At 41.4% G+C, this 22,411-nt stretch overlaps 3 protein-coding genes across 3 annotated transcripts; 2 read left to right on the top strand and 1 right to left on the bottom strand. All coding sequences in view use genetic code 11, as the record gives it.

Annotated features, from left to right (window-relative positions):
- Positions 1-5,977: 5,977 nt before the first annotated feature.
- On the bottom strand, positions 5,978-7,007 carry EGR_06590 (hypothetical protein; the record flags this gene model as incomplete). The annotated part of the gene is made up of 3 exons (XM_024495839.1): positions 5,978-6,148; positions 6,724-6,879; positions 6,975-7,007. The coding sequence occupies 3 exons, from the start codon at positions 7,005-7,007 to the stop codon at positions 5,978-5,980; spliced, it is 360 nt and encodes a 119-aa protein (XP_024349799.1).
- Positions 7,008-11,438: 4,431 nt separating this feature from the next.
- EGR_06589 (Glycine receptor subunit alpha-3) lies at positions 11,439-12,959 on the top strand (the record flags this gene model as incomplete). Its single annotated transcript, XM_024495838.1, has 1 exon — positions 11,439-12,959. One exon carries the CDS (start codon positions 11,439-11,441, stop codon positions 12,957-12,959), a length of 1,521 nt encoding a protein of 506 aa, XP_024349798.1.
- Positions 12,960-15,328: 2,369 nt separating this feature from the next.
- EGR_06588 (Glycine receptor subunit alpha-3) lies at positions 15,329-16,900 on the top strand (the record flags this gene model as incomplete). Its single annotated transcript, XM_024495837.1, has 1 exon — positions 15,329-16,900. One exon carries the CDS (start codon positions 15,329-15,331, stop codon positions 16,898-16,900), a length of 1,572 nt encoding a protein of 523 aa, XP_024349797.1.
- Between the last annotated feature and the right edge of the window lie 5,511 nt (positions 16,901-22,411).

Here is a 22,411-nt window from a genome sequence, read left to right as displayed (position 1 = left end):
GTTTGTGGGACCGTAACATCGCTGAGGAATGGTGGGAGTACTGAATATCCCCATCGGGTACGTGGATGCGGCTTCCATACAAGGAAGCAATGCTCACTCAACTTGTGCATACATTTGAGGGAGGATGAAGTAGTCTCCACGCATGGAAATAGCGATTTGCTTGTTTCGTATTACCAGACTAGGAATATGCGCATAGGATCGAATAAAAACGTTTGCTTGGATGAATTTATGCAGCGAAGTGTGTAATGTTCGTATTATCTTGCTAGGACAATGGTGACAACCACAGATTACGACCCAAATGCAGAACTTTCCCAATTAATTGACATTATCAAGCACAATATCCGCCAGTACTGCCTTTTAGTGAGCGCATACTTTGGAGGAACCAGGTATACACTCTGCTAGAATTGCCACCCAAATCCAGAGGTAGCATGCATTTTTTGATGCAGGTACCCTGAGCACGGTTACATGCGTCAAGGCGATCCTTGGAGAAGAATGGCGCATTGATAGGTTTCCTAAAACAAATTCAAAAGCGATGACTTAGCTATTGATGACTTGACAGAATAAGGCTCTAAGAGGAAGAGACTTGTTCACTAATGAGTCATGTTTCAACTTTACCAATACTGGTGAGGAAGAGTCGTTTTTGGAAAGCACTCAACTTGGTAAGTGTGTCCTTTGTTCTTCACACAATTTGCATTTTACAAACTGCGAAATGACAAAGTTCTAATGGAACATGTTTTGGCCATGAAAATTCGTCTTATGCATGCATGGAAAAGGGCACCTCACAGTCATCTGGAGTTGTCCAGACGCACGCAAAAGAACTACTTGAGTTTTCTTGTGTTTGATGGAAGCCGTTTGCGCTTGCTATCACCGTTTTCAATAATAAACAGTGTAACAAATACTCTATTAGGAAACATCTATGTTCAGTACATGTGTCTATGTGTGACTGACTCAGCAGCTATTTTGAGAGTTCGCAGTAAAAGTAGGTGCACGAGCATTTGTGTCACTTCGAATTCACTTTTCTGAGTGTTTAGTTTCTATATCGTAGGACTATTTTAAACTGAATATCTGCTGTATAAAATGCGTGAAGTGATATAAATTGAGCTGAACTGGCAAAGTTGACCGATTTTAAGATCTGTAGTGGCGAACCTCACTAGGCTAGTTGCGTGGGCGCAAACAAATCAAATTACAAAACGCCATTGTGGTGATTGCATTCAGCTGAAATGTAAGGTGGTAGATCTTTAGGTACATCAAGGTCCACATTTTGTCTTACATGGTGATCAAAATGACTTGAGCTACTGAATTGGGTTGAGTAAAATAGGATAAGTACTTGATTGCATGCCATTTGGTATTAAGTTAAATGCATAAGTCTAAATCAAATAATTGGAGCATTGAGGAGAAGTGTAATGGTAAATCAAATAAACGGCAATTTTACGGACATGTAAATGGTCTTAAAGTTAAAGCCGTCGGAATCGGTGGCATATTTTGAATGGCTAGGACGATAATCAATGGAGAGAATACAATTTTTCATGGTAAAGGAGGACGAGAGTAAAGTCGGACCATTCACATGAGCACTAGGTATCTATGTCGCATTAAGGTAGGAGTGGACGAGTGTGAGCCTGGCTTAATTAAATTGATAAACTTTACCTGTTGGAAAGGTGATCTGCATTAGAATAATCGAAACCAATATATCTGCCGAAGAAGTTAAAGTCAAAACCACGGTAATAGCAAATCAGAAACCGAGTGATTGACTGTGTTGCAAAGAGAAAGGTAGCTGTTGCAGCAAAATGCCATGGGCTTCATCACTAATACATGATCAAACAAAATTTGCCCTGGAATAGTGCTTTACAAATTTTAGTGCAACGGCGGAAGATTAATAGCGAACCCACGATTTGCAAAAGGAATCATCCTTAGGATTTTTTAGCACTCCATCTAATCAACCGAAGAGTCGTAACCTCTTAGCATAAAGGCCAGTGTCTTCGATATTTTGCTCAAAATAAGACATTTCATTGCCTTCTCCCGGGTACTAATCACGAGTTAAACACGACATTGCTTCTAACTTTTGTTAAAAAGGCATTTAAAAGAAATAACTGCAATTCCAAAAGTCACAGAAAGTAAGTCGTGTCTTTAAAATGCGTAAAATTGCAAGTTATGCCAGTTGAAAGTGTGGCTAATTGAATCAGAGGAGATTGGACTAGGATGGACTGGCTGCTGCAGGAGCCGAAGCAATATTGGTCGATGGTATTGTATTCTGTTCTAAAACATCGCCTGCCAATATTCTACTGCTCCTGCAAGACTCTCCATCTCAATAAATGCCTACGAGTTGCCTTAATCCCTTACAATTGATCACTTTCCCTCCCACCCTCATGCTGATCATCAATGTGATTTTTCGCCTGTACTTACAAGGGGTACATAACACACAAGTTTCCTGTCCTCTGTGATTGACATGTTCTCATAATGCCACTTCAATTAGTCCTGAGTACCATGACGAAAATACATAGCAGTAGGATTCGCCAACTTAAGGTCATTAAAGCCGAATGCATTCCATTCTATTCTATTTAACAAGAGGAGCGTATTTCGTTCCTCACCAAATGCTGCCAATGCCGTAGGCACCGCAATGTTGCATGTCGGTAATCAATGCTTTAGGTGAGTAGTAACATTCTGCTGCGCTCATTTCAATGCCTAAATCACCAAGAAGCGGTGAAAGCAGTCAACTGAATTTTGGAATTTTTACAGTCTCTGGGCACTTCAATGCTCAAAGGCAACAATTATTCGGCTGTGTGGGTAACATCCCCAAGTTGCTTCGCCTGTGAACTACAAGGGTCTCAACATTTGGCAGACCGATCTACATGCTGTAAACAAGAGTAGTCCGTGTAGTAGGATTCTTTGCCAACGTTATACACAAATACTTGAGTTCGGACACATAACGAAGACGCCTTGCCCTTTCTTAAATAATGGTTTGGCTTGTCACGCCCCCTTGTAGTTCTTGATGGGAACTGCAACGCCCATCCGTTTGGTGGGCATTCTGTTTATACAGTATCAGTTTAGAACTTCAGGAGTGAAAACCTCTCTCCGACTAATGCTATTGCGACGTAAGAACGAGTAAATGTCCCATTTTACTTTCTCATCATTTTCAACAACTTCTTCTTCGTTGCAGCCATGGTCAACAGCATGTTTTCATGAGGACATCTTCCAGCTATTAACATAAACAAAGAAACTGCTTTGATTACTGTCGCAAACATTTCGTCTGACTATTAGTTATGCTTAGTAGAGCCCTCTGCAGCGAAGGGTTCCGCTGCATTGTCGAAGTGTTACCACATTTACATTAACGATACACTTTCAGCAAGCATTGCCAGACTAACAGGTATCATGATGCCACTAGTGGAAACTCTTAACAAATGATTAAAGGAAATATATTTTCTTAAATTAAAAATGCTTTTTAAAAACTACACAGAGAGTGATCAAGAAAGTTATGCTATTATTAGAGGAGTATAAACGTTCCCGAATGAAGAATGACCGAAAAAACAAATGATTTCCATATTCATAACTATGTTAGTATTTTTCATCTAACCATATCATGGTTGATTGTTTTACAGTCTTGTCAACCAGTTAAATTCATTCACACAACGAAAACCACAACTGCCATTTGTATTTCCATATTCTACCAAAAAATGCACAGTGATACTTTAGATAACCAAAGTTGCTAAATTGGCTATCAAAATGTCCACCAACCTGTCGTGGTCGACCTTCCAATTCCGAGTGCGTATGTTGCCAAGGTCACACACGATGTGCTTTGAGCCCGTGGCACCTGTTTCGCTTTGATCCGGTATCGACTAATCATTCTCCTCATCTTCATCCTCCTCTTCCCCCCCCAAAATTTTCCACGTTTTGCACCTTCAGTGACCCAACGCAGTGGCTCAGTAGACCGTATGCGATATTCGAAATTAAGGCGAAGGTATTTATGTTGCCAATTCCATGTATCATGTCAAACCTAATAAGGTATGTTCTACCCAGCCAAATACTCACCTTCTAGTAGTAAACTTATGAAGTACAAAGCCGTGGTCCCAAGATGTAGATTCCAATCTCTCCGTAGTATAAGAACTCAAAGATGTGATGCAAATCTTAAATTTACTAAGCAAAAAAACGGTCGTTATGCCTCACAGGGTAAAGTTGTGATGACACAGATGTTACTTTGCTAGCTAGTGGTGCTCCACAGATAGTGACAATTAACTGTTCCGTTCAGTTAGTCAGAATAGATCTACCCACTTGGGAATTTCAAACAGTCAAGATCCATCCAATAAGAGATCATTTGTTCTGTTTCGAATTTCCGTCCCATACCGTCATCTCGTGCAAAACATTGTTCACCTGCAAATGACAAACAAATGCCTTACGCATACCGTCCTATCTCAGAGTATTAAAAAAATGGGAAAATAGTTTGCTCACATTGGTTGTTTATATAGGTGGGATATATCTTAAGTATATTTTCATCAGCATTCCTATTGTACTCCATTCGGGGTCTGAACCACCTCTACATAGTGGAATATAATGTGTTACTATTCATTACACCTAAACCAATTTGAAAAGAATTTCAACGGTGATGACATCTTGGACCCTATTGTGTTGACTTGCAGTCAACACGGCGCGTCATCCCTTTACAACTTGAGTAAGTGTTTGCGAGTTCATTCCACTAGAGGGTTTTGGTGTGAGGTCTTATCAGGGAGAATGAGGTTGAGTGCTAGTTGCTGGGCTGCATTCTCATCCTGCACTCTGATTAGCAAAAGCTGCTCTTCCCCTACTTGGCTGTGCATCTTTCCGAGGCCTCAGTTGTGCTAAGCAAACGGAATAGGGTATGCCAAACGGACTGATGAGGAAACGAATGATGAATGGTGACACACCCACCCCATAAATATAAAAAACAAGTACAGGAATGTCGCATCCTCCCCTGACGTTTAAACGTAGTCCAAACAGCTGTGGGACTAGTCAAATCGGCCTTGGAAATGAAGTCGCCTCTTTGCTGTGTCAATTTCCACCAGTAGATTAATTAAAGCCTTGAACCTCTGCAAACGATTCGTTTAGGGACAAACCATCATAGCATTTGGCCTTACTTTTTCTATGTGATGTGAAAATCGACAGTTACATGGGCTTCTGGCTAAGAGCAACTACCAATGCCGACCCATTTAATCAAAAGAGAGAAAATTTTGTTTGCATCATCTAGTAAAACATGTTTTTTGAGACAAGGGCTACAGGGGAGAGCATTTGACTATTGATAACTTGAGGATGACTACTTGATGTCATTGGGTGGCACAAGTATGTGGATATGGGAAGATAAATGGGTCGTCTTCACCTCTCCCCTCCTTCTCCCCCCTTCCACTTGTCTCCTATGTCCTCTACCCATAACTCCCCTCGGCCCCTACAATACAGCCCACGTTACCACAATTCAAAAGGGGTGTTAACCATTTATCATTGCGCAAGTGAAGGCTTCGCAGTTGGCATCAGTGTCTCCAAACCCCCATATAAATTTACGGTTGACTAGAATATTGGCTTTTCGTAGGAAAGTTTCCTGTTTGTTTAACAACATCAGTGAACATTCCTTCCGAGATTGATGATTTCCCAACGCGTTTGTGCGTTGGAGGCAAATTTTGACAAAGGAGCTAATGCTACTAATGGCCTTAATGACACTTTAGAGCTGAAGATTTCAACCATACACTTTTATAGTTATGAAAACATATATGTGTCAGGCCTTGGTGGCCGATACTTTCGCCCTCCTGAACATACCGGACTCCCTTCATCTCCTATTCCGTCGTTGCGAAGTTGCGTTCGGTTAACATGACGAAGAGTGTGCAACTGACTAGGACCATTCGACTACAGAGCCAACATTGATTTGGACAATATGATTCCGTAGGGTGCCGCTAATCAAATTATAGGGTGCAAAAACGAAATCTGCCGTTATTTTCTCCATGCCTAGTCAAGTTGAGACTAATTAATTCCGATTTGAATTGAGGTAACTAATGAAATTGCTTTCTCCACCTCTGAAACAGGTTTGGTGGTAGGTGGCAGTTATATTGCTAAATTTGATCGCCCGGGGGGGGTAAAAATGACGAATCATGCGAGCTGCATAGGTAGTGGTAGCGGTAGTGGCATAGGTTGAGCCCTGGAGGGGAAGGCAAAGAAAGGAAAAGAAGTAGAGTCATGATTGCGCTTACATTGAACTCGCATCACCTATATTTGTTAAGTCCAAGAGTCATTTTAATGCTACTCACCCTTTTTTCCTTCCTTCCCTTTCTTTGCCTTTGCTCAATTGGAACTTCAATACATGCATCAAAGATCTTCACATTGTTCAAGTAAGGTGTGAAATATAGCAGTGGTGAAGCTGTGTAATATTATTTGATTTCAATGCTGGTACAAAAAATAAAAGTGGTACCGATTTTTAGGTACTAAAGGGGGTAGGATTCAATGAATCAAGGAATGAAAGTCATACTTACATACAGAATTCATCCTTTCAAATAACTTTCCTGAAATAATCACGGTTTCGGCAGGACAATATGAAGATTGTTTTATTTATTTTTTCTTACTGATGAAGTTAACCTGTCTACAGTTTTCGGAAATACTGAAATGATGCGATGTGAATGATTACACGCCCGCCAGTGTCAGCTTCTTATTTGGTCAATTTGAGTCTGAGGACCGACTTTGTCCCGCTGACCCGAAGGTATACAGAAGTGACCTTACTTGGCCACTCAAAGCAGAACGTAACGAAGGAAAATCAAAGTCGCCTCCAAAAGCGCTTGTTGGCAAACCTGCAAAGCGTTTGAGCGTCAACCATGTCAGCTTATCCAAGTCGAAGAGACGAACTGAAGAATACAGGTCTCGAACAGGAATAAGCGGCTGAGTTAAGAAAATAATTGATTCACTAACACTGCTCTTAATGTTTGCTTTGCGTTCGCATACGTAGCGTTTAACATAATTTATGCCCTCTCTACCTTGGGCACGAAAACTGATAGCAAAGGACCCATGAAGAGCTCGGATTTCGGGTAAGATTTTACAGCCCTGCTCTTTGTGTTTGGAAGAGAGACAACTTACCATTTCATATATTTGTCACATTTAACTCCCTCTAATAGAAAAAAAAAACAATTTTTCGGGCACTAGAAGGATAGATTAGACAAACTACTGTTTTAGGTCCACTAGCACGACTATACTTTGACGGAGTGAAACTAATGAATATTTACGCTGCAAAAGGAAAGCCGTTTTCGTAAGGAGAAGGTGGAGGTACTGAATTTCTCAGATGTCGAGTTAGAGAGGATAAATAGCCAGAATAACTACCATGAACATCCTGACGCTAAAGTACGATTACAAGCAATTCACAGGGGTGGCATCACCAAGCCAATTGCTGGTTACCGGAGTCCCCACACTCCACTTCTGCCCCGCCTCCTCAGTATTAGCTTATCAATATACCCCTACCATTCAGAATCTCACCTCTATTCTCGAATGTACTTGCATGGAAAGAAAAGGTGAATGGGTCTAGGTAGCTAAGTCAGAACAAAACCCATGCAATATATGACATCTGGTCAGTTACAGTGTCGTTATTAGGCCAAGCAGGTCAATGAATTGCGAAAATTGGCGAGACACGAGGGGATAGTGAAAGGGGGGGTAAAGCCTAACTCTTGGTAAGCACGTGGTAATCCTTTAGATCCCCGTAAACGCGCCTGCACAGGAAGTCAACATAAATAAAATTTATCTAGTTATTCCGTTATTACCACCATCCGTCTCAGTCAATTACTTCATAAATTTCAGTCATAACTATTCTAGAAAAGGTATCCATTTGACTTTTGAGTGTAGTCAGTCTGCCTTTATGCATATTAGTGGATCCATTAATAAATCTTTACTCAACTAATTAGTAATAGGCCTACACCCACCTTGACGTTCTCATAATAATATTCCATCGCTGCATAGCACAAGTGAAGCGGAATACCCCAACTGGGAAAAACAGGTGAGCGGTTTGCCACAAATGCGTCGGTGGTCAAGTGGATCCACGCGACCTGTTATGAGACCGCTGAACAAGTGGATCACTTGTCACATGTCCTCGCTGATTTACTGCTTGACTGCCCTTAGAGGCAGCTGTTCCTGCTATAAATCGCCTGTGAGCCACACCAGAATTTGCATCTTCCCCATTCATTACTAACAGATGTTTTAATCACCATTAGTTCCTTGCTATCGCCACGTACTTTTTAAGCGTAGGCTCATAAACAGATTTGGACGTTTATTTTGTGTAAAATGCATGAAATATTCCAGTCGAAAAACCAATGCTATATATATATATATATATATATATATATATATATATCAAAATATTTCATGATAGCTCAATTTGAGAAGATTTCTCTTTTAATGTTCTTTTGTTACGAATAAATTAACGTCTGGAAATGTTTTAACGCTATAGAGGACCACATTTTTAAGGTTTCACCATGATTCCATTTACAGGTTTTCCTTAAAAACGAGCAGAAACTGCTCCGTGTTTGGATACTTTTACGCTATATCTTCCTTTGAAATGGGACTTTATAATGCTCTTGTATTCTATTGTTGTTTACCACTAATCAAGGTGGATTGTCCGACTCGATGCTGGCAGGGAGAACGACTGGTCAGATTTAATTAACTTTGAGAGGAGTCGCCGTTTAGGTTTGGCAATATTCGCAGTCATGCCGCTTTACCCACTCGCACGGATAAGCCGAAGTCATCTTACCAACAACTGACTGCAAAAGAAATATCTGAGAGGGACGCATATAGTATTTAGCGAGAGGCATTTGATTTACGAAGAATAGTTTCATTCGACTCTTAAAGAAGCTGGAAGCGTGCAAAAGAGTGTATAAGTATAAGTGAGATTTGGAGGGGAGACATAACAGGAAGCACGATTACCAGTTTCGGGTGGACACAATGTTTGCTTTCAGTCTACTTGCTAGTATCTGTTGACGTAGATCAGTGCAATCTTCACATGATGCGGTCCTACTGGAACGACGAATTCTAAAATGACTGCTTAAACTTGTAAATTCTGTCAGCAAGATCATTACGCAACTAATCCCTTTAACTTATTGCAACACCACATCTTCTTCCGTACAGTGGATCTGAATGCAGCTGAATCTAAGGAGTGGGGAAAAGGGAGTACCCGGGAGATGGGCAGCGCAAATATTCCGTTAATTTTCTTTCGGGTAAGCATTTATTATACAGCTTAATTATGAATATCCCTTTTAAGCATTAAAAGTGTGATGAGCAGTAGGTGTAGAAGGAAAATGTGAAGATAATAAAACCAGGTGACATCTTCCAAAACCTACTATTTGTGAGTAGTCTCCTCACCTCTTCTCAACTCCACTCATTTGATTTTAATAGACAAATCTCCATGACTACTCTAGGTTCATGCCCTTCTTTGTCAATGTGATTCACTTAAGTTTAATTGAGTCTACTTGAGGTGGTCTTCGAGCATTCAAAAGTGGGTTAAGTGACGTGCCGATGCATGCTCTCGTATAATTCCACTACATTTTTGCATATCAAATGAAGACGTGATTGAAGTGTACTGTTGAACACACTTAGTCCAAGGTGAATCAGATACCATAAGCAGGTGGGCTTAGATTCACGGAATTGGCCACGTACTTAGCCTGTTGCAGTTGCTACTACCCTGGCCTCAGTCTCTTACATGCACGCCACACCTGTTTGCCAGCTTATGCATCTACGCAGTTCCTTGTGTTGTAGAGGTCGATTATAGCTGTAGCCTCAATTGGGTGGACAATTTGCTGACAGCAGTAGTCACCACATGTTCCAGTGCTATCATGCCTATTTGAAAAATAGATCGCCGCTGTGGAGATTTACCACTGAAGTTGTGTATTCCTCATGCCGAGCTCTTGCAAGGAGGACAAATGAGGTCATTCATGGGTGAAGTAAAAGCGATGGCAGTGACTACAGCGGATAAATCAGAGGTTGGAATCGCCTCCTCAAGCTATGTGTACTTACTTTAGCGATGCCAAAACCGTTCCTACTATCGCAATTTTGATATATGGAAAAAGAATTAAGGTCTGAAAAAGCGAAAGATGAGGCTGAGATAGATGAGAAGGTGGAGGATCCACGATTCCTATGCAGGTACTAGCAACTGCACAAATGGTAGGAACGCCCATATCAGTGTTGATGGTCAAATGCACCTCCTACGCCGTTAGATTTTCCTCCTGCTTTTTGCTTTGGGATCGGTATTGGTGTCAATGAGTTTGCGTCTGACCACCTCGTGTGTGTAGTATTTGTAAATCATTTCTCCTCGTTATCGGAGTCATTCGTTGCATTTCTCTGGCTGTGGTGGTGCATTACCAGTGAGAGAAAATCCAGCCACTTGACAATGTGGTGCCTAGTAATGTCGCTTTTGTAGAAGTAAAATACGTATAACTGGCAAAATTGGGAGTAATATGGGAGTGTAAATTGATATTTATTAATGATTACTGTTTGTGATAAGGGATGTATCATCATTTTCATAAGGCTTATTTATGGTCTATTTTATGGTCTGCATTTTGGTGCTTTTTGCCTCTGATCTTTTATTTACACAGTTCCAAGTCTTACATTACTACCATAATATCTCTATAACATTCGTTTCTCTCTTTGGCTTGCTCAATGCTTTACATTTCCTATCGTAGAGGGGCTCTCTTCTCTGTCCCTCCATTCCTTCATCATCAAGGCATTCGATTTACAAGGAAATGCAGTCTTTAATGCCTCAGAAAGCTAAAAAAATATGTGAAGAAGCTCATACAGATAAGAGGGTAATGAAAAGGAAAGCGATATCATTATTATTACTAATATCATCTGGACATGATGTTTGATTTCACTGTGTTTAAATAAGACACCGTCAACTAAATCGACCTAATTCCAAATCTTACAGGTTGATAAAAGGCCTTTACTAAAACTATTGAAAGGGAGCACGTTTTTGAACAAACCAACTTCAAAAGTACCTCTGGAATTTGTCCTGAAATTCCACCCACAGCCTGTTTCACCAACTACATTCCTGACAATGCGGAATCTAAACAGAATGACCTACTGAAATGCAGACATTGCATTTTAAGTAGTATATTCGCTTGCATTAATATTTAGCAAACAGGCATAACTTGTTCATTTTGCCTATTAAGTTGCGAATTTCGTAGGAGATGAGAGGTTTCAACAGTAACACAGGAGAAAAAAATAGCTAAACGGAATTTTTCTTAACAAAAACCACATTAATTCCAGCTAAATCTTTTGATAATGTCATCTTCTGAAGAAAGGCATTGCGCGGTGTTACACATCATAAAGTAGTAATTATGAATCGCCAAACATTTATAACTAAGGCGACATCTTAATCCAACCAATCAGAAGCATTGACCAATAACATTCATGACTCCGACTGCCGTCCATGCCATATCATTTCAGTAAGCTACACAAAAGTACTAATGCTGTGGCAAGAGGGTCTGGTCCTCCTTTTCCTTCGTATTCTTCACCTCCTCCACGTTACTCCCCTGGTGGAGTCAGCAGAGGTGCCATTGAAGGAGATCCCACTCCGGGAACAATTGATGGAGCACCTCTTTAAGGACTACCAAAACTATGAGATTCCAGGAGCCTTCAACCAGACCACCACCATTGTCACCGTCTATATGACGATAACAGAGATCACTTCCGTGGATGTGCGCATGATGGACTACACTACCTACCTTCTTTTGCGTCAAGAATGGCAAGACCCAAGACTGGCTTGGAACAATATTCCACGATTTCGAAATTACACCAAAAACCTAGTCTCCCCTAAATTGAAGGAGAAGTTGTGGCTACCGGATTTATTTTTTCGCAATGGCAAAGAAGGTCGTATCCATCGTATGACCCTGCCCAACTATTTGACTCGTATATCTCCCGATGGAAATATCCTCTATAGTCAAAAGATAACGATGCGATTCTCTTGCCAGATGGATCTCAAAACCTTTCCCATGGATGCTCAGACATGTCACATAAATATAGGAAGTTACGGATACTCCTTGAAGGAGCTGCGTTTTGTCTGGCGATCAATTCAGCCCATTGAGCTTTCTGATGGCATGCAAATTGCTGAATTTAATAGTCCCGAAAGTGTGGTAGCTCAAGACTGTAACGCTTTCCCAACGGACGGAAATTCATCCTGTCTCAAGGTGACTTTTGTTCTTTCACGTCAATTGGGCTCTTGGTTCTCCAGTGTCTATATAACCAACTTCCTCATTGTCATTGCATCATGGCATAGCTTCTGGGTGGATATTGAAGCTCAGCCAGCCCGAGTAGCGCTGGGATTGTTGACTCTCCTTGGAATGATTACTCAGGCTTCGGGAATCTCGCAGAACCTTCCAAGAGTTTCCTACATTAAAGCAATTGATGTATGGAACATTGCGTGCATCACCTTCAACGTCAGCGTCCTGATTGAATTTGCTGTGGCCTCAAATATGCGAAGCACACGGAGTAGACGGCCAGAGCGATGGCGTTTGAATGCCAGAGAAGCCCTCCGAGCAGAGGTGGATGGGTGGTGCATTGGATGTCGAAAAGCATTTATCCAACGACAACAATTTGCTGGTGTTTCTGATGGTAATGTTAGCAGTAGTGACCTCGAAACGGCCCTCATTCAAGCCATCTATCCAGACCTTGGAAGTCGATCCAACCTCTTTCCAAATGACGTTCTTAAACCAAAAGAGCATTCAAGTAAGAAGAAGTCAGCATTTGACATTCCTGACACTAAGGATGAAGAAACTGAAGATGGCCAAGATGAGGATGTTGACGGCGTGAAGGAGGTTGCAACAACGTCAGAGGATGGCGAAGTGACCGACTCAGAGAAAAAAAAGAAGAAGACGAGAAGAAGGGTATCAAAAATTGATATCTACAGCCGATTTCTTTTTCCTCTCTGCTTCTTTGTCTACAACTGCTGCTACTGGTCATACTACTTAATTCTTGTAAAAAAGAAGTAGAAACATGAAAATTATCTTCAAACAAGGAAAAAACATAAAATTATTTATTTTGCTTTTGATTTAAGTCGTTGTCTTTAGATAGTAATTTTAAAGAGAAATGCAGAAGGATAACACCTTTACTGGTGGGCGTCTGATTTAAAAATTTTTAAATAAAGAATCTGTGTTCCACATTTTCCTTAGTGAGGTTTATTATAGTTCTTTCATTTTAGCTGCTTCTGTCTTTCTGCCTCACCTCTATAAACCAGCTGGAGACTTTGTGGAGAACAAATGACACCAAAAGCAAACGGAGGTTGAATCTCAGCTTCCACGACTTTCCTTTACCAAATGTTGAGGATGTTGATCGTTTCGACGGGCGAGTTAAGTGCTACTGAAATACAGGAATGTTAATTGAGACGAGTAATCCCCAGTGGTAAAGAACAGGCCTGGTTGCCACACCTTCCCTAGGTGCTCTGGGAAGGCTACGCATCTTTGGGCAGAAGTCAAACTTATCCAGTAGAGTAGAAAAATATGACTTCTCATCCTGCCAAGGCTCAAAGTGGCCAAAAATTTGTTAAAGGGTGTGCAGTAAAATGGAAGTGACCAGAAACATTCCGAAATAAAATATCTTACGACTGTTGGAAAGGCCTCCATCAAGCGACAGAGGTGCAGTGGTGAGAGTCCGAGAATGCCATTTTGTGTTGATTCGCTAGAATTCACTCATTTTAGAAAAGCCATAACTCTATGAGTAGGGAGAAAATGTCAACAATTCAGTCGTGATATTTTAAGAGAAATAGTAGCTGTGATTTCGGATTAAAATGCCTGCAGAGGACAGGAATGAAGGAGTTTTTCTCATCAGATCCAAATACAGTTAGGGGCGAGTTTTTACGGAAACAGACAGGAGCCTCATCTCCGCAGACTGCATGGGTAGAAATTAAAATAAATTGCATAAATCGGGATTAACCTTTTAATTTTTTACGCTTTATATTGGGGTCTTGTGCAAGTGCTCTGAATTTTGATTAGATTGTTAGCAAACCGGAAAATTTTTCCCCTCTCCATCAAAAAACGGATCAAATAAAGTTGAAGGCATTTCAGAGTAGTCAGTGCTAAGTAAAACTGATTTATTCATGAAAAAATACCAATAAAGATTACCTACTAATGCATTCGTGAAGAAAAGTGGTGACTGTTGAATTTCCACATTTACACGGGCTAATTGGCCGCCTCAGACCGCAGTTTCAACAAATGTTATGGGCAAAGGATTTTGCCTATAAACAGCCAGCCTTTTTATTTTCAATAATAATTCTTTTTGCACTCTGTTGTGTCTACCCATGCAGCGCTCCGAGACCTTACTGCAGGCAATAGAAGATTATACTGGGCAGAATATGCACGTCCGCCATAATAGTAATGCTTAGGACAACTGGCATGGTCCGACGGCCAACTCCTCCGGTGAAGGTACACTGGAGGGGCACCTAAGGGGACTTTTAGCGAAATTGGGACTTTAGCAACCAACGTATTACACCTAGGACTTTCAGGAAGGCTTGAAGGACTAAATTTTTCTGCATTTGTCCCAGAGCCTTGGTGGAAACTTTTCTCTGCCTCACATGAAAATCTGCTACAAGTGCTGCCTCCTATGAAATAACTCCAGTTTGAGAAGTTTCCCACTTTTAAAAATTGCCCGAAACAGCGTTTTTATTTAGCAGAACAATTTCGTACTTACCCATTATCTAAGAAACCTTAATAATGCCCATTTCCGTTTATAAATAAATCGACAGTTTTACTCAAACTATGTCAGCAATTGTTAAAAGTTCTGCGTGAGTTCAAAACTAGCATCTAGATATTCACGGTATGCTCAACACGTCGCCGTATCGGTATCAAATGTAGTTTTGAGGCGACTTAAACCTTCTTTAAAAAGAAATGACTGATTTCGCAACCATAAAATCTCAAAAAAAATGCTAAATTTTCTGGTCCCGTCTCCTATGCTTTTTTAAAAATGATCATAGGATGAATACATAAATATTGAGCCAGTTTAAACGGGGCTAATCTCAAATTGAGCTCTGAAATAACTACTTATCATTTATTTTAGTGGTTGAAACACCTTAGCGACAGCACCACTTCTGTTAGTATTTTCAGGTAGAAACGGTTGTTGGCGTTGTTACAGCAGACCTAAATTCCTATTGGTTCAGTCCTGCAGTTTCCACTTCCCCATCGATCACGCCTTATTGTACTCATCAATGCATACGCGAAAGGCTATTCACGCACATCTCCCCCTCTGTCCAATCAACGCACACCTGGCTCTTTTCGCCGATCATTGGTCACCCACCTGGCTGGGCATCCAATCAGCGTGACAGACTGGTTTGCGTACCTAGAATATGGGCTAACGGGCGTCCTCATACATGTCATCGTCTTTAGCTTCCCTAAGGATGCTGCTTCTGGCAATTACTTTTCTCCTTCTACTTCAGCTGACCTCTGCTCAATCAAATACAACTACAGTCGCCTTCAATGGAACCTCAATGCGCGAACAGATTATGGATTATCTCTTTGAGAATTATCAAAGCCACGAACGACCAGGAGCGGCTAATAAAGAACCTTCGGTTGTCATTGTCTACATCACTGTAACAGCTATCACATCAGTGGATGTGCGAATGATGGAGTACACTGCAGACATGATGCTGCGCCAGGAGTGGAGAGATCCACGTCTGGCTTGGGATAGGCATCCAGTATTTAAAAAATTTACAAAAAATCTTGTTTCGCCTGAATTAAAGGGAAAACTTTGGCTACCTGATCTCTTCTTTAGAAATGGCAAAGAGGGTCGTTTGCACAAAATGACCCTACCCAACTACCTAACACGAATTTCACCAGATGGAAATATCCTTTACAGCCAGAAGATCACTATGCGTTTCTCCTGTCAAATGGATTTAGCCAACTTTCCCATGGATAGCCAGGACTGTACTATGAATATTGGAAGCTATGGTTACGAGTATTCAGAGCTTCAATTTGTTTGGCGGAATGATACACCAATCTCAATGTCACCTGGAATGCAGATTTCGGAGTTTAACAGTCCGGAGAATGTGATTTCCTATGATTGTAGTGCCGAGTCGTCTACATCGACAGGAAATTACACATGCCTAGAAATTCGTTTCACATTGACTCGTGAACTCGGTTCCTGGCTTTCCAGTGTCTATATCCCCAATTTCCTAATTATAGTCGCTTCGTGGCATAGTTTTTGGGTGGATTTAGATGCGAAACCAGCTAGAGTTACCCTGGGATTACTGACTCTTCTTAGCATCCTCACACAGGCTTCTGGAGTTGCATCCAGTCTTCCACGAGTGTCGTACATTAAAGCAATTGATGTATGGAATATCGCATGCATAATTTTCGATGTTGGCGTATTAATTGAATTCACTGTTGCTTCTCACGTGGCGAGACGTATCAAGACCGAGGACTGGAAGGATGATGTTCGCAATGCGGTGCGTCATGAGTTATCGCGATGGTGTGCCACCTGTCAACAGGTGTTTTATCAACGTGGGCCTTCAGCCTCGGGTATCTACTTATCCGCAGCAGGATTTTCCGAGGCCAGTCCACGAAAATTCATTGATTCGGCTAATGCCACTGCATTGGCTTTGAAAAGAGGAAAATTGGAGTTCTGCGAGGAGATGGAACGCATTCTCATTGAAGTCTTTTTACCCGAAGAGATGAGTAAATCCAAGATCTTCCCTGCGGACATTGGGCAAAGTAAAGCGGAGCTTCAACAAAATATGATAATGACGGATGCGTTGAATGCTGCACTGCTGCCATCGGAAGAATGGCGTGATTTTCCTGTGCCTAAGAGTGATGAACTACCGACACGGAAACCGAAAAAGATATCTGAAATTGACGGCTACAGTCGTTTTCTCTTTCCTGCCTGTTTTCTCCTCTACAACTGCTTCTATTGGCTATATTACCTTGTGCTGGTACATAAAATGTAATGGGACGGTCTCCCCCCATACTTGACTGGATTCTCTGCCTCACCGTCTCCCTCCGTGTGTCTGCGTGTGTGTATGCAAATTACTTGGATTTGAATGTGTTTTATGAGAGGGTAATAAACACGCCACTTGGAGGACACGTGTGTCCACACTGCCAAGGTCAAAGGGCATGCCAGGGGCGGGTTGTCAACGCTGCCAATAATAGGGGAATATATTTAAAACAAGGTAGTATTTAAAAAAATTCAACATTTTACAAGTGACAATCTCAAACTTCTAATCATGCTGTTGATTCTGCCATTGATTTTATGTAATTGACCTCTGGTGTCAAGCCCATTGGCATCATCATTAATAGTTATTTTTAAATGAATAACCTTGAGAATTAGGGAGAAAATAAGTTTTTTGTTCTTTAGCTTTGCATGTGTCGAAGGATATCCAGGTAAAATTGTTTTCAGCGTACATTACAAGATAATCAAGTGATGCCTTACAGTTGACTTCAGAAGGCTACTCTTCAAATGCCTTACTCAAATAGCTATACTCTACCATCCTTTTCGACAGAACACAAGCTATTTGCTAATTTCACCCCTACACAACACCTCGTCACCGGAGTCCATGAGAGAGGGGATTTCCAATTGCCTGTTTGACTTCACGCGTGAGTGTCTGCTACCGGTCCCAAGAAGTGGTAGTCATCACTTGAAAGAAGACAGAGAGGAGGAAGATGGGACTGCATGCACTTCCTTTCTTCCCTCTCACCTACAGTACGCTATGTAGACTTCTCAGAGATAATTTTTACAATACAGGAAGTAAAATACTCGAAGAACCCATTTTGGCAGTGGCCACTTCTCAAGGTAGAGATGCATCACAGGTAAATTCTACGTTACAACTGGCGTCTGGCTTGCCATAAGAAACACGCAGCGAAGGCAAAGCTGATGTAGCCTTTGGGCGATGAATTTATCCAAGCCTTAGAAACACGGAGTAAGTGGTGAGTAAAAAATGATTTGGAGGAATGATTAAAGGTGTGTACATCAACTTAACGATAGCTGTAAATTAGTTAATAGGCAAACAACCTAAAAAAGGGCGTTTTAAAAGACGATGTGAAGAGGAGGAGCAAAGGCTGCATCAGTAGCCCCTGCGGCTGTAGGCATCGAGACGAGATGGCATTCAACGCAGCCTCATTTCATTCACCATTTGACATCAACATCACTATTATGTCATCCTGCTCCCATCACCCATGCTACAAGACTTCCGGTCTTGCCTTGGGATAACAATGAAATCCTTGCAGGTTCGTAGATCATTGAGAATAGAACAGAATTTTCTCATCATCGCATGATCCCATTACTCCCTTATCGGTAGCCAAGGCGCACGGAAATCTCCCATGCTGCCATCGGCAGGTGTCCCACACTTTAGGACTGCAAAAATTTTCAAGACTATCTTTTTTGTTGCAAAAATGACCAAAAAATCCCCCGAAAAAATTGTCAAGTCTTGTTATTACCACCGTAAGTAGGCTGACTTGTTAAAAGTTGTTACAGAAGTTTCGTTTTTTGACTCGAGCTTTGCATTCACGGGGGTTACACACCCACAGGCCTCCTGGCAGGCGATTACGATCTAAAAGAACAAATATCCCGATTTCCAGAGATATTACATTCCCTGAGGATAGGTGCGTCTGCAAAGACTCTCACGAGAAAGACTGAAATGACTTCAACCTGAAACACTACCAATCTCGAGTACCTTAAGGAGGCTATCAAAAAAGCGAAGCGATGCCAGACTTGAGGGTTTTGGAAGAATTTCTTTAAAAAACCGTCCGCGTCGATGTTGACTGCGTGATCAAACGGTGCCTACACCGAGTCTCTGCTTACCGAATGAAAATCAGAGTGAGACTGGATGACACTGAATTAAGAGATAACTCTCCACACGTGGAATTTTAAGATGCTAGTCTGTCCTTCAATAAAAGCACATTAGTGATTAGTCCATGAAATTCAACTGTTACAGGGCATCGTCCAGCCTTAAACAGTAAGAAGTCGGGAAATCTACCTCCCCTTAGAATAAAATAGAAGTGATGCGGCTCATTGCTAGCGTTGGAAGCAAATGTTTTCGTGCCCGCATGTAAACTGAACAAATAACTTCCTCGGCTTATGAGGGACCGAAACAAATGACCAAATAAGGCGCCAAGGGCGATGGATTGAAGATGGTGGAGAGCTATGTGGTGATCCAATCTTCTGCCTGATTGGCTGTTTAACTATGCAATCTCTTCGATCGCCACGAGTTGCACCTCTGCTGAACGGCATGGCTGGAGCTTTCCAACCCTTCAATGGTCATGAGGCTCACTTCGACCTCAGACAAAACTGTAGATATTAGGCAGCAGTGACTTAAAATGGCATTTCCTGCGGAGTCCTATTTAAAGCATGGAAAGAAACCTTCCGGTTGAAGCTACAGGTTTTAAACTAAGAAATCGTTTGAGTCACAGGCCAGCAAAAATGACGCATCAAAACAATCACCAACCCATTCGACGAAATTCTGACCAACCAATTTCGTTGACTCCACGACTTTGCACTTTATTGGCCACCTTGACTGGCATAGTTAACGTTTCCGTCTGAATTTTAGGGTTCCTAATAAAGATTTTCAGCCATTCAAGTATTTTAAAGCCCGTCATATACTACTTAATTGATGCTGGTTAGTAGCAAACATAAGAAGAATCCAACCCAGCTAGTATATTAATGTAATGGGAAGTTGCATAGGAGGCTGAAATCCTTAACGATTGAAAAATACTAAACGCACATTTTCGAGAGCCACGACTATCCAGAAAGGAAAAGGTGCCAAATTTCGTATGTACTGTCGATTAACTAAGTACGCTAAGTGACAAGGGATGCACTTCCAAGACAAGAAAACCGCCCAACAGACAGGAAAAGGGGTGCATGAATTTCCCCACATTTTATTAACTTTACATCCTCCTACCTACCTACCAACCGAAGTCGGAAGTGTACGAACAAAACTAGGCAACCTTTCCTTAAGGGAGGAAAATAACCACAGCCTTGTCTTTCTGCAAAAAAAGAAAATACATGTATGTGAGATCATAGAAATGTCTTCATTTTCATTCAACACCAAACATTATTCAGAAATTAATAAACAAAGAAGGTCAGACAAATCAACAAGAAAGTAGACAAAAATCCCCAATTTTTCATCTCAGTTGATATTAGTGAGAACAAGACTTCCTGGACCAAATAAATTTGCGAAGTACGATAAATAGGGGCGAAATTTAGGATCTAAAAAGCAAAATTAATTAAGTCAGAAGGCAATAACTTGTAATTCATATAAAGCAGAGACTAAGTTAGTCCACTGACCAATCAGATTGTAACATTAAGACTCAACAACCAACAGCATCACTTTGCTTGACTTTCAAAGTTAAAGGGGCTAACATTTTTTGGCCCAAGGAAAAAGGAGTTAAACAATCAAGAAAAAATACCTTGAACGAGAGAGGGAGCGAGTGGGGCAGCACGTTCAAAGAATCGAAACGCAGAGTAGAAGATCATTGGGTCCTCACAAAGTTTAGCGGCATCTAGAATCTTCCGTGGTGTACCCTGGAGACCTAGCAATTCTCGGTGATCTTTGCAGAATCTACAAGACAGTAAAAGAAGAGATCCAATCAGTCTACTGCAGAACATAGTTTTGGTAAAAACAAACAATTAGAGCAGCAAATCCCGAGTCTGCTGTTACCTGTCCAGTGGACTACAGAATCGGATATTGTGGGAGATGCTCAAGCACGCCACGGTCTGTTTGAGGCCGTAAACGGGTTCCACCTACTTTCCTTGCTGTGTAGGCAGATCATAACACTCTTGCCTCCACTACAACTAGTTTATTATTTCCGATTACCTTCTAGGCACAGCTGAGACGACAACTGGCACGATGTCAACAGCTCTGTAAAACTGCAGCACACAGTTGACGCTGCGGAAGGTGAATTTGAGGTCTTCAACATACGCACACCTGTACATCATTTGCCTCACGTGTACATTCTACGCTTTGTGTCGTGAAGGAAACAACCCAAGCCTGAGTACCTATATTTCTACTTCAGGTTTTAGTTCTCAAATGCCCAATTGACATACAACTGGACAAGGCCAAGGAAGGGTGATAAGCCCTCAAAGGGATGTCTGAAGGAGGGTCTAGGTGCACGATTTCCGCTTCAAGTCGATGTAAGTGTGAAACAATTGTTCATCATTCACAATGAAACCGCGTTAGGCTCCACTTGACGCAAAACAGAGGTGCAAAATCTTCCATAATCGAAAAGCGAGGGTCCTATGCGTGAGCCTGGAGCCTGTCGAGTTCCCAATCGGAGTAATCAGTAAGCGAAGACTGCAGCACAGACGTTTTTGCTTGCCGACCGGTACGAGTAAGCAGGAAAATACGGCCTGCGCGTATGCTACGACTGATCGGCTAATGGAGACTGCCGGAGACGGTGAGTGACCTAGTCTCGTACATTTATGGTATTTAATTGGCCTGGTCCTTGTAATGACTATCGTCTTACCTAATACACCTCCTGATATTCGTCAATCAGGAGGGAGTGAGCGTGGACCCGAGGCTCAGGAATACTCGTGAGACGGCTACGAAAATAAGAGCTACTGGAAGCTCGAAACAGGAGATTTTTCAGAGGCTACAGGCATTCCCTCTCCAGACACTATACAAGTGGAGCTTCTGTGGCTTTGGAAACGAGTTAAATGCAGGTCGGCAGGCAGACAAGGTCAAATCATATTTATCAGATTCGTCCTACTGCCAACATAACAATATGCGAGTTAAAAAGAGAACAATGCATGCGTCAAACAAAAAACAGACACCTTCAGAGTTCCTACTGGTTGCATCAAGGCAATGTAGTAAGACATACTGAAAACTGGGCGATATTTTTTGTTGGTCACCCGGCATCAGCGCTTAACGTACTTTCACAACTTGACAGCCTGAAGTTGTATACCGACGCTATTTCCAAAGCGGGAAAGTCAAAGATCTAGCAACACCCATAAACACTGAGTTGGCTACCAAAAAACCATTTTAGTAGAAGGGAGGAGGCAAATAACTCCTCTTCCAATGGATATCAATCTATTTTTTTTTGAAATTGGTGAATGCTAATAAAGAAGCATAGAAAGGAGAAACTGACCGCAATGCCATTATGGGATCTTTCTTAGCCAGAAGCACCTCAACGATACTTTCATTGGAGGTTCCTAGGCGCTAAAAACAGGAAAGGCACAAAAATTGACCGATCAGAATAAAGTACGTTAATAAAAATTAAACCATCGGAATGGTAAACGTCTGAGAGGCGGTAATCCCTGGGAAAGGGAATGGAGCCTCGCTTTTATGGCAAAACAGGAAATTTCTTGACCTCATCTAAGTGATAAAAGATGTTTGTGAATGGGACAAAAAAAACTAAATTAGTGTCATTGTTTACTAACAGTCATGACCAATTGAAACCCTCCATAAATCGGATTACACGTTATTTCACATAAAAGAATAAATCTTAAGTGGTCTCACGAAAAATTA

The sequence above is a fragment of the Echinococcus granulosus genome (assembly GCF_000524195.1).
Source record: "Echinococcus granulosus chromosome Unknown EG_S00059, whole genome shotgun sequence".
Taxonomy (NCBI): Eukaryota; Metazoa; Platyhelminthes; class Cestoda; order Cyclophyllidea; family Taeniidae; genus Echinococcus; species Echinococcus granulosus.
The sequence above is the reverse complement of the archived record's forward strand: the minus strand, read 5'-3'. Positions and strand labels throughout refer to the sequence as shown.